At 25.3% G+C, this 13,931-nt stretch overlaps 1 protein-coding gene across 1 annotated transcript; it reads left to right on the plus strand.

Moving 5' to 3' along the window:
- The first annotated feature begins 5,008 nt into the window (after nt 1-5,008).
- On the plus strand, nt 5,009-5,773 carry LOC113372916 (activity-regulated cytoskeleton associated protein 2-like). The gene has a single exon (XM_026613252.1). The coding sequence runs from the start codon at nt 5,009-5,011 to the stop codon at nt 5,771-5,773; it is 765 nt and encodes a 254-aa protein (XP_026469037.1).
- The last annotated feature ends 8,158 nt before the right edge of the window (nt 5,774-13,931 follow it).

Genomic DNA, 13,931 nt, shown 5'->3' on the forward strand with positions numbered 1-13,931 from the left:
CTCATAAGGAAGTTCAGCCAGCAAGATTTTTTTTCGCACAACAAACCCGTCCGTACTTGTATTTTCATTCTGATAGTCGTTGAAAAATTCTAGATACACTTGGGTGCAGCTCTTCTTGTACCAAAAAATAATTTCATCAAACGAATGCCTCATCAAAACTTTGCACTCCGGATTTTATACCAGCCCACCAAGTGGCTGCTGCATCCTGAAGGAGTAAAGGAAGTTCTTGTAGTGCTTTTGATCCGAAATTTTGCCATGGACTTGAACAATAATATGTGTGATATAAATGCTTTGAGTGTCTCCGGGCTCTTGAACCATCAAATCTTTTCGAACACGTAGAAAAACTTTTAGGGGTTGGTTCAGTGTTTGCTTGAGCCATTACTGACCCAATCAATTTCCCCAACATATCTTCTGTCATTGTAATTGGCATGGTGGTGATTGACTTATGTGCTTAAGAGACGACTAAATACTTATGAGAGGTATTTCCAAGTTTACTCGGTTTATATACACCTTTAGGTCGTTTTTCGGTAATCCTCGAGCCATTTCGGCCAGGGTGCAAAAAAAAATTTAGACAAAAATATCCTGTTATCTAAATCCCTTACATCTGGTAATTGTGACGTCAGAGATCTATTATCCTTGTCTATCCTTCACAATCGGTCGTTGCTTTGTATTGTTGTCTCCCTCGCTCGTACCAGGTACAGAAATGAACCCAAAAATAAGGTTTGTGTACCCAATATTAGATTAAAAATATTTTATTTATGTTATTTATTTATTTATTAAAATAGCAATCAAGATACAATTTAATCTTACAAGCTATTGTAACACATACCAGAGTAATCAAAAATAATATTATTATTATTTAAATTGTTAATAATAATAATAGAAAAAGAAAAAAAAAAAGAAATAATTATCTAGAGTTTACTCCAATGAGTGAAGCCTAAGTGTTTCATTTAAGGAGATTGAAAATCTAAATCAAAATTATTTACTTGCAAAAATGAAATTAGCCATCAATTTTGTTGTATAGGAAATTTGTTTTCTAATAGAAAAACCTGATGATGGAACTTATATAGATCCGAAACGTAATTGTTGAAAGTTTATAAAAATGTTTTTTTTTATTAATTAAATAATCTAGGAATTATATAATAAATATATAATATATATTGTTATTTGATTTTTTTAACTTCCCGTAGGGTAAGTTATTGTTTTCGCCCAAAAATCGAAATTGAAAATTTTCACATTTCTCGACGTTTTGAAGGTTTCTGAACATTTTGGCATACCTCAAAAAAAATTGATGTGTATGTATGTATGGATACAATTTTTCAAAAAACATTCGATTCCTATTGATAAGGACATGTGCTGATCACTTTTTGACAAAGGCAGGTCCAGCCGTTTTGGAGATAGAAAACAAAAAGTGTGGAACATAGAAATCGAGATTTTGATAGAACGGAGTATCCGATTTGAATGATCTAAAAAACATTCATTTTGTAATGATTGGGAGAAGAGGTAATTAGTTTTTAGCAAAAGCAGGTCCAGCCATTTCGAAGATAAAGAGATAAATGTGCAAAAAATGGCAGTTTTTGAAAGAACTAAGCATCCGATTTGAATGATTCAAAAAACTTTCTGCTTGTGTTGACGAAACGATTGCTTTGTAATAATTTTTTTGTTTTAATTTCTAAAAAATACTTTTTTGAATATCGAAAATTATTCGGATTTTAATTTTGGCTAAAATTCTAAAGCTCACTTATATACTTAAAATAAATAATTTTAACTTTGCAATTCAGTTTATATAATTCTTATAAATATTAGACAATGTACTTCATTTTAAATTTTATTGATTGAGTTTTGTTTAATTATTTTTCTGTAAACATATATATATATAAGTCACAGTATTTATAATAATCTATATAAAAACATTTAATTTTCCTCAAATATTTCATTACGGTACGGGAAGTCCAGCAATTTGCCTTAAGGCACGATGCCATGAACCACTAGTTTACTTTTAAATCACTCGACATTTATTTCATTGGATATTATTATTGTAATTCAAGTTAACGTCATTTATTTTTTTGTATTAAATTTATTTATTTATACGAACCACGTGACTTCTACAGTCAAAACTGTCAAAAAACCATTAATTTTTGCCGAGTAAGTTTTCCCAAGATTTTGCGCGTGCACGTTAACCTAAAACAAAGGGTCGATCCAGGTTGCGTGCACTTTTAGGCAAAAACTAGCCCCCCTGACTGAATTTATTAAGAAAACAATATACAACATGAAGTCAAATAATAAAATATGACTTACAATACTATTATAAATGTTTTTTAATTAAATTGAGTACAATTCTATGTTTATATTACGTATATTGCAAATTGCAAACTTGGACCTATTGTAGCGAGTTCAAACCTAATTTATTTGAATTTTTTGTATAGGAGTATTTGTGATAAATCATAGGGATATAAAGTAAATTTTATCTTGTTTCTGCTAAGCTAACTAAAAAAGAGAGCCCGGTACAAAGTTTTTGAGTTATTCAAAGAAATGTAGAAAAATGTCCCCCAGAATAATCTATTGCATTTATCAAAAAATTGATTTCAAAGTTATTTTATTCGAAACTTTTATTTTATTTTTAACTTTTCGGAGTGTATATAACTGTTTACACGAATTTGTAGTAAATTTTATCTAGTTTCTGCTAAGCTAATAAAAATAGAGTGCCCGGTACAAAGTTTTCGAGTTATTCAAAGAAATGTAGAAAAATGTCCCGAATTATCTATTGCAATTATCAAAAAATCGATGAATAATAATATAAAATAAATTCATATCACTTGAAATTAATTTGACATTATTGTTGTCATTCAAGTTAACTAATTTTTATTAAATTTATTTATTTATACGAACCACGTGGCTTCTACTGTCAAAACTGTCAAAAAACCGTTACTTTCAAAAATTCAAAAAATTTAACTGATTGAAAACTCTAATTAATGCAATATAAACAATGAAACAGCTTTTTGTTATTATTGATAAGAACCATATTAATAAATTTATTATAAAAATAATATTATTTTTATGCCCAAAAATATGAATTTCTTGCATTACTAATTGTTTAAATAAATACATTATTCCAGACTTTTACAAATTTCCTCTGTTAATGATAATTATTATGAATTATGAATAAAAATAATGGTAATGATTATAATAATAATAAATTGATTGAGATAATATTTGTTTATGTGAATAAAAGTATTTTTTTTTGCTCAATTTTTCTTATTTATAACAATAATAATATAATATTAATTAATAATATATTACGTATAAAAATTGAATAATAATAACAAATTTATTGAGAAAAAAATTATATGAATAAATGCAAAAAAATATAAATAAATTATGAATTTCCTTTGTTAACAATACACGAAATATGTCTACTTATTAAAAAAATGATTTAGAAATTTGTTTCGTGTGTCAAAAATTCATTTGTTTGGCATTGGATATGGAATATTTAGCAAGTTGATCCTAGATTTAAGAACTAGATTTTACAAATTAATTTACCTGAGACTTTAACATAAACAATAATGTTTATTAAATTATTAGTGTAAAAATGTACTTCGGATATTATAATTGCCAAAAAGCAACTCATGTATCGTACGAGATTATAAAAATTATAGACTAAATTATTGAAACAATTATGTTGTGTGGTAAAATCAAGTATGATATTTTTCTTTTGCCACATTTTTTTTTTATTGTTTTATACTGCTTATGATGAGACCAAAAATGAATCTCAAAGTCAGGACATCAAATAGGATATTAAAAAGTAAAGGATAGGATATTAAGAAATTTGGAAATTTTTGAATTGTATACGTGGGTACAGGGCAACGTGTGTCGGGTCATCTAGTATAAAGACTTTTTGTTGAACTATGTAATTGACATTTTTAAAATCAGTCGACTTTGAGAAGCCCTCCTGTAAAAAAATGTACTGAAGTGTGTTGGCAAATTTCATCAAAAGTTGGCGCATTTTCACGATTGTAAAATAATAAAATACTTGGTATAAATATAATAAAAAATTTAGTATAAAAAAAAAACTTAAAAAATGAAATGTTTTTTGCTCTCTAGCAATGAGCAAGAGAGCAAACTTCTAAAAAAACAGCTCGATGAAAAATAGGTTCATAAACACACACACACACACAATTTTTCTAATTTTGGTCACGTCGAGAAAACTTAAAATTAGCAAATTGGATTTTCTGGTGAAAACATAAACTTCACTTTCGAAAAGTCAAATAATGTATAAAATTACTAACTATTAATTAGTAATTACTAACTATTATTAATTAGTGTATATATATATGTATATATATATATACATGTATATGTATATGTATATATATATAATATATATATATATATATATATATATAATCTGATGTTAATCTGGCATCAATGCATCGATGTGTCAACAACGCATTACCGTTGTTTTTACCCTAAAAGACATCTTAGGGGTCGAATGAAACAACAATACTATGCTACTACCTGCTACGACAGGGATGAAAACATGTTACGTCATCAGGAGATTATAAAAAAATATGATGATTCAACTAAATATAAATATAAATATAAATATAAATCAACAACTTGGAAGGATAGAGAGGAATGAAAGATACGTGACGTCATCAGGAGATGATAGAGAAAGATGCGATGATTCAGACTATGAAGAATAGAAAGGGATGGAAGATACGTGACGTCATGAGATGATAAAGAAAGTTGTGTAGAAAGGATAAACAAGGATAAATGACATGTGACGTCATCTTGAGATGCACATGTTATAAATCACTTAAGTGACCCGACTTGATTCTTCAAAAAAAAACATCCCCACTAGCATCAGAAATTGTATACAAATCTCGCAAAATAGGAAATTATGCCTTAAGTATTTACTAGATCAGTTTGTTATTCACACGTCTTACTGAACGCAATAACATAAATTCTTATATTATTGTTGCCATAATTTGATTCTGAGTCCATTACCATGGCAGAAGAGTTGTTTCAAGGTTTGATGGAGACTAAACCAACAATTGGCAGTTTTTCCAAATGTACAGCAAGATTCGACGGTTCAAGAGATCTTCAAAAAGTCGAAGAATTCACAAAAGCCATATCCTTGTACAAGTACATGGCAAGCATTTCAGACCAAACAGCCCTACAAGAATTACCTTTACTCCTTCAGGATTCCGCAGCCACTTGGTGGGATGGTATAAAAACTAAAGTGTGCAGTTTCGACGAAGCTCTCAGTTTGATAAAAGTTTATTACACCCAAAGAAGACCAGCTTATAGTGTGTATTTAGAATTTTTTAAGAACCATCAGGATGAGAACACGAGCACACGCCAGTTTGTTAGTAGGAAAAGAACTTTGTTGGCTGAACTTGCCTATGAGTTTCCTGAGAGCACACAAATTGACATGGTGTACGGTTTGCTTAAAAATAAATTCCGCATGAAAATTCCACGTGAAAGTATAACCACGTTTGAAGATTTACTACACAAAGCTTCAGACTTGGAAACACCACAAACTTCTTCTGAAAACAATTTGAAACTAAAATGCACTTATTGCAAAAAAACGAATCATGTAGCTGCAGATTGCCTTAGGCGTTTAAAATGGACAGTAAAGAAAAGTTTGAAAAACAACCATCAAGGATTCAAGAAAACAGAAGTTACTTCGACTACCATTCCCAAAATTTCGACAAAAAAGAAGTCTGATATTTTTTGCACTTTTTTGCAAAAGGACAAGTCACAATATTGAGGAATGCCGAAGGGTTTTGATCAGGAAAGCCCGAAATGAACAGCAGAATTTAACACCAACTGAAGGACCAATTGTATTTAAACATAGTATTCCGGAGAAAATATCATATTTTTAAATTTGTATAAAAATATACTATATAAATTCTATATTATTATAAATAATAAAAAAAATTACGTTCATACAAATGTATTGTTTTAGTTCATTCTCAGTTTTTTTTTTTGCAATTTCAGTGTCAAGCGATTCAGAACGACTTGAAACGTCGGGAATATTATAAATAATACTAGTATATCATATTTTCTGGCAAAAATATAAACTCCTATTTAAATAGTCTTTACAATTACTAAATTTTATGTTAATATTTTTTTTAAAACGATTTTTTAGTTGTGAACATTATTAACTGAATATTAATTATAATTTATGAGTATATTATTTAAAATTATTAAATAGTTTATTATTAATTTTTTAGATGCTTTTACAGTTTAGTGTAATGTTAATTAAATATGAATATAAATAATTAAGAACTGCATATACAATTTTACGGAAAAATAATGCAAATAATATTGATAATACCTATATTAATAACAATAATAATAATAAAATAAGTGATAATAATTATAATAGTCATATTAATATTATTAATAATAAATTGATTATAATAGTAAATTTTACAACCAAGTTAAAATTAAAAAAAAAATTAAATGATTATATTTAGATTTTCTTTTGTTTTAGTAATTAATATAGACTAGAGTTTTGTTTTAGCAATGTTGATATGGATAATAATATAGATTGAAGAAATTAATATTTTACCAATATTATTTTTTTTTAAACAAAATATTTTTTTCCTACGTCCTTGAAATTTTATTAACAACAAATGATATTATTAATTATTATTATTATTTTTTATAAGTAAAATATTTTAAACGGAATGCATTTTTATATGCCCTTGGATTTTTATGACCAATACAATATTAATAATTTTAATAAATAATATTCATATTTTTTTATAAATATTTTTTCACAATTATTAAATTATTTTAAACAAAATACAATTTTAAAATAATTTTAACAATTAACTAAAAATTTATAATTTCTATTAATTTTAATAAATAACTAAAAAATTATAATATTTTTTTTAATTATTAATTTATTTTAAACAAAATACAATTTTAAAATAATTTTAACAAGGAACTAAAAATTTATAATTTCTATTTATTTTAATAAATAACTAAAAAATTATAATATTTTTTTTAATTATTAAACGACGTTTTTACGTTCTTGGTATTTATTAACAATGTAATAATAATAATATTAATAACTTTAATAAACAATATTAAAAAAATATATAAATATTTTTTCACAATTGTTAAATTATTCTGAACAAAATACAGTTTAAAGTTTTTTTTTAATTTATTAACAATATTGCTATTAAAATCGTAATAAATTATTTAAATTTAAATTTGAAATATTTAACTATTTAAATAAATAACCTTTCGCTATTTTTGTTTTTTTTCTAATAATAATAATAAAAATAAAAGTAATAGAAATAATGGTAAAAATAAATCAATCAAAATAGCATTTTATATATTTCAGTTTATAAATAAAATAACATAATTTATAAATTAATTAACAACTCAAACAAATAATTTGTATAAATGCAATTTATTTTTATAAATAACAACAATTATAATAAAATAAAAAGAATAATAATTAAATACAATTTTGAAAATTAAAATGATTATAAAAACTATTTAAATAAATAAATTTTCTAAACACTCTTTGAATTTTATGAAAAATGATTTAAAGGAATCGTAAATATTGTAAGTAACGGATTTATTAAAACAATTTTTCTTGTTTTTTCAATTTGTTTTATTATTTTTATATAAGGAACATCATTGTGTGCATTATATATATATGTATATATATGTTATACATATAAAAACATATAAATCTTCTACATTAGGCATATATCATAAATTCTACTCCAATTCTCCATTTTTTTCGAACAATTTATACAATAATAAATACATATATAATATAATATTATATATATATATATATATATAATATATATAAATTTATTCCTGTATAAATTCCTCGTAGGTGCTATTAATTTCTCTACTTACAATTAAATTGTTTATATATTATTTATTATATTATTGTTTTAACAAAAAATAGTATATACTATAAGTAATAGTATATACTATTTTTTCGTGTGTATATGTGTGTGTTTTTGTGTGTAAGTATAGTTATATACATATATTGGGCGGATATTCTTCTAAACTTGCAAAATACTTGCAAGTTAATATTTTTTCTATAGTAATTTGCTAAGTTTTTGGCAGATTTTACGTATAAGAACTTGAAATATATATATATATATATATATATATATATATATATTATTAATTATTAATTATGTACGTTTCGACACTGTATGTGTGTCATCTCTCAGCACCTTTAACTATTCTAATTCTTAAAAAAAATATTTTACAAAGTTTAAAACAAATTACATACAAGAATACAAAATAAAAATATTAATACATACCAAAAGTAAGAAAAAAATACAACACACATTTTTTAAACAAAATTCTTCATTAAATTTTTTTAAATAAAAAAACAAACTGATAAAATAAAATAATAAAATTAAAATTAAATAATAAAACTCTGTAGTTAATCACACGACTGACAAATTGTAACAATTTTCAAAAAATTTGAAATATTTTTTTTAGAATTTTTTAAACGTGCTAAGGGATGGCACACATACAGTGTCTAAACATACATAATAAATAATTATTTATTTATTTATATATATATATATATATATATATATAATTTCAAGTCTTGTTTTTAAGATTTTTCATAAAAGAACTGATGAGTATTTGTTCAAAAAATTATTTGTTTAAATTTTGTATTAAGTTGTTTTTTTATACTCATAAGTTCTTTTATAAAATCTATATTTTATTTTAATTATTTATAATTATTTTTGAAAAGTCTAACTTTTCAAAATCAATTCAAGGTAATTTAAAGCATATCATCACAATTATCAGTGCGAAAACATTTTATATATTAAATTTATAATTTATATATATATATATATATATATATATATATATATATATATATAAATTTGAATGTATCAACATATTTTTTAAAATATGTATATTTTTTTAAAGTATTTCTAACTAAAAAATAATTAAAACTAAAATAATTAATATAACTAATTATATAATAATATATAAGTTAAACTAAAATTTGAATTTGTGGCAGGAGGGTTGAAATTCATTCAAAAAATAAAAACACCAGTAATTAGTCCAAAAAAAAATAAAAAAATTAAATAAATTCTTTTAACACGTATAAATAAATTATTACAAATAAACCCAAACAACTACCCTTCCTGGTTTCTCCAGAAATTGCTTTTTGGGTCAAAATATCACCATCCCTGGTACCCCTTTCGTCCTGGTTTCTTGTATCATAGGAATTATCTTGATTATCTTTACTATTATCTTTTATAAAAAGACCATCTTGATTTCTTGAATTTTTTTCGTTCAATAAATATTTCGAATGCACCGGCTGGGAGCGCCAACGAATTTTGAACTCTGGTGAAGTTTTTGTCATTGATTGCACCCTGGGGGAAAAATTAATATAAATTTATTTTGGTACCTAACTATAGTATTTGATAATTTTTGTGGGTAGTGCATTAGTTTAGGAAGGTGTTGTGAAATTTTGGGGTTGATTGTGTGTTTGTTTATATTTTTAAATATTTTTGCAAGTTAGAGTATAAAAATAGACTGTTAGGTTGGTGACGTTGCAAGAAATAAATCAATATTTTGTTATTTTGGTACTTAATTGTAGTTTTTGAAGTTATCAATATTTAGCATACACATTTTTAAATATATAATAAAATTTTTAGTAACTTTGTGTGATTATTTATATTTTTAAATATTTATGCAAATTGGACTTTAAGATCAGACAGTTTACTTCAAAGTAAAAAGTTGCGAAAAATTAAATACTTCTAAATTTTGGTACTTAACTGTAGTTTTTAAAGGTATCAGTATTTAGTATGCACATTTTTGAATGTATAGTAAAACTTCAGTAATTTTGTGCAATTATTTATATTTTTAAATATTTTTGCAAATTTGACTTCTAATTCAGACAATTGTCGTCATAGTAAAAAGTGTTGTTGCAAGAAAAATTCAATATTTTCAAATTTTGGTACTTAACTGTAGTTTTTGGATATGCCAGTATTAAGTATACACATTTTTGAATACATAATAAAATTTTCAGTGATTTTGTGTGATTATTTTTATTTTTAAATAATTTTACTAATTGGTCTTCAAAATCAGACCATTGATGTCAAACTGGAAAATTTCGTTGCAAAAAAATTAAATATTTATAAATTTTGGTACTTGACTGTAGATTTTGTTAACATTAGTTAAAAGTATATATATTTAAGAATGTCATATGAAATTTTTGGTATCTTATTGCGAATATTTATATTTTAGAATAATTTTCCAAACTGAACTTGAAGTAACGCCAAGACGAAAAACTTTTGTTGCAAAACAAATTAAATTTTTTATAGTTTCAGCACTTGACTGTAAACTTTGAAATTACCAATACATAGTACATACATTCTTCACTATATCTAAAAATTTTAGCAACTATTTGAAAATATTTATATTTTAAATTAATTTTGCAAACTAAAAATCATACCTTTAAAATCATGTTTCACGAATATTTGTATTTGAGTCAGTACTGTGCAAACAAAAGGCTCAAAAACTTATTTAATACTTATATATTTTTATTTATTATTATTTTTATCATCTTACCTGATAACAACAGTGTTTAAATTCCAAGGCAAAGAATAAATTTTATGTTTATCCCTGGCACAAAATGTATGCAAAGGTTTGTCCACATTAATTTTTTGATTATTGTCTAAATTTCTTTTGGGTCTCGTTTTTGGAGTTTCAAAATCGATTCTTCTTGTAAAATCATCGACTTTGGTCAATTTTTTAAAACTCCTGGGTAAAGGACTCATGTTGGTATATTTTATTAATTTTAGTTTTTTCTTCTTGGATAGACTTTTGTACTTTTCGAGGGTTTTTGATGGTACCGATTTGGAGTTAAGAGTTTTTGCAGGTTTGGTAAAATGTTTTAGACCAAAGTTTTGTTGCAAAAGATCTTCATTTCTGGTACTTTGGACTTCATAGTCTTTATCTATTACATTAAAACCATCTTCATCAATATACAAATCCTCTGAAACACTTCTTTTGCCCAAATGTCCACTATAAATGTTTCCACTAGTATAAGTATTATCGTTGGAATTCAAATTTTCAGGATTTTGCTGATAGTTGTCTTCGAAAATAGTGATGTTCCAAGCCTTACAGGATTTTGTCTGATTCGATTCAATTTCGATGAAAAGAGATCTTTCGATATTGGTCACCAAACGCCACACACAATTTTGGTAGAAATAGGAATTTGTGTAGATGTCTTTTGATATAAGTTCACCTAAAAAGGGAAAAGACTCTTGTGAAAAAAAAAATTGTAACTTTTGAAGGGGTTGTTTGGGGTTAATGAAATATATGGGAGATTTGTTTAAAATTAAATTGTCTATAAGTTTGTCTAACATTATAAGGATCTACAGCAACTGGGTGTACTTTAAAATTAATTTTTATTGAAGCGCTTCAAGAGTGTTTCATTTAATTTTGATACAAGTGCTTCGTGCCTTTGTTTAGTATATCTATTGTAACTTTTGAACTGTTTGTTTGAGGTAAATGATATATATGAAAAATGTGTATAAAATTGAATTATCTATAAGTTTGTCTAATATTTTAATGACCTACAGCAACTCAGTATACTCTAAAATTGCATTGCAAGACAATGATATTATTGATTTTGTCAAGCGCATTTTATCCTTGTTTTTTGTTTATAGCTTTTTTTAAGGTTCTCTGAGAAGTTTTTGGTCTGAGACAAAATTAATATAGATAAAATTTACTATAAAACTGTGTACTCAATTTTTATATAGAGTATTCTACAAAAATTCTACAAGACTTTGAATTTATATATATATATATATATATATATATATATATATTTATTTACCTGAATGTGTACTAAACGTTTGTTGTCCACACAATCCATCATTTTGAAATCTGAATTCTGCACGATATTTGAAGTTTTTCCTACAAAAAATTATATATTAATAATAATCAATATTTAGGAAAGTTATTTTAATAATTTTATAATATAAACAGTAAGTAATAAATAGTTATTTTGCTTTTTTAAACCTACCTGTCAGCTGTGTTGTGTGTTAATACTAGAAGTCCCCACGATTTCACCTGAAAATAGAAATATATAGGTATTTTTAATTGCAATTTTGGAGTATACCCAGTTGTTGTAGGGTGAAATGATATTAGACAATATTATACATATTTCAATTTTGCGTAAATTTGCCGAAAATTTTATTTATTTCGGACAAACCGTTCAAAAGTTACAAGATCTGTAATAAGCAAATGCATAAACAAGTTGCCATGATAAATTAATGGCAAAAAATTTAGGTGCGCTGGTTCAAATCGATTTTAAAGTATACCGAGTTGATGTAGGGCATTATAATATTACACAGTATTATACATAGTTTAATTTTGTGTAAATTTGCCGAATATTTCATTTATTTAGAACAAACCGTTCAAAAATTACAAGACTTGTAATAATCAAATGCATGAGCAACTTGCCATCATCATTATACCTCGGTATACTTAAAAATCTACCAAAAATTTAGGCGCGCTATTTCAAATTGATTTTTAAGTATACCGAGTTGCTGTATCGACCAATGATATTAGACAAAATTATAGTTTATTAAATTTTGCACAAACTTGCCGAATATTTTACATATTTCGGACAAACCGCTCAAAAGTTACAAGATTTGTAATAAGCAAATGCATAAACACGTTGCCATCATCAATTAATGACTAAAAATTAGGCGCGTTGGTTCAACTAAATTTTAAAGTATACCGAGTTGCTGTAGAGATTTATAATATTAAACAACTTTATAAACTATTTAATTTTGAACAAATTTGCCAAATATTTTGTATCTTTAGGACAAATCGTTCAAAAGTTACAAGAGTTACAATAAGCAAATGCATAAACAAGTTGCTATATTAAAGGTAATTTAATTTTGTATATTATTCTCTTTATTGAATTACAATCTGTCTTTTCAAAAAGAAAGACATTCAGTAATTTTGATGATATATGAAATATTAAACATGAAATCTAAAAGGTTACCCAGTAGTAAGCTTTTTCAATTTTGATATATTAAATTTTAATTTTGTGATTATATAGAGTAAACTTAAAAATAAAAAGATCTATAAGGTAAATGAGTATAATTTGTGAATTATAACAGCAAATAAAAAAGACATAACTAATAAACTAAACAGTTTTTGTATAAATTTGCCAAATATTTTATTAATTAACACAAATCGTTCAAAAGTTACAAGAGTTACAATAAGCAAATGCATACCCAAGTTGTGTTGATTAAAAATTGGGCGCGCTGTTTCAACTTAGTTTTGGAGTATACCGAGTTGCTGTAGAGATTTATAATATTAAACAACTTTATAAACTATTCAATTTTGAACAAATTTGCTAAACATTTTGTATCTTTAGGACAAACCGTTCAAAAGTTACAAGAGTTACAATAAATCAAATGCATTCACAAGTTGCCATAACTAAAAATTAGGCGCGCTGTGTCAACTAAATTTTAAAGCATACCGAGTTGCTGTAGAGCCTTACAATATTAGACAAACTTATGCTCTATTTAATTTTAAACAAATTTCTCGAATATACCATAACAATTGCACAAACCCTTTAAAAGTTACAAGAGATTCAATAACTACCTGTATCGGTAACCAGCTGGTCTGAAAAGGTCCACAAAGACAAACCAGATCCTGTCCCTTCTCGTCCTTGATCCTCAAGTGATCTATTTTATCCAAAGTCATTTTATTATGATCTAACAAAGATCTTTTTGTTTTTCCAGATTTTGTAGACATCACACAAGTGCATCCACTGTCACCACATTCAGTTTGGCAAATCGTTTCCTGATTTTGGTAAGAAGTTGACGAGAAATTGGTCACCTGGGGAAAAAATTGAGTTTAAGGTAAGGGATTTCAAA

The sequence above is a fragment of the Ctenocephalides felis genome, unplaced genomic scaffold, assembly GCF_003426905.1.
Source record: "Ctenocephalides felis isolate EL2017-DRISC unplaced genomic scaffold, ASM342690v1 CF-g0.4_SCAFFOLD_01604, whole genome shotgun sequence".
In the NCBI taxonomy this organism is placed as follows: domain Eukaryota; kingdom Metazoa; phylum Arthropoda; class Insecta; order Siphonaptera; family Pulicidae; genus Ctenocephalides; species Ctenocephalides felis.

What these genes read in the sequence shown, in the direction of transcription:
- LOC113372916 (XM_026613252.1), top strand. Translation starts at nt 5,009, where the DNA reads ATGGCAGAAGAGTTGTTTCAAGGTTTGATGGAGACTAAACCAACAATT.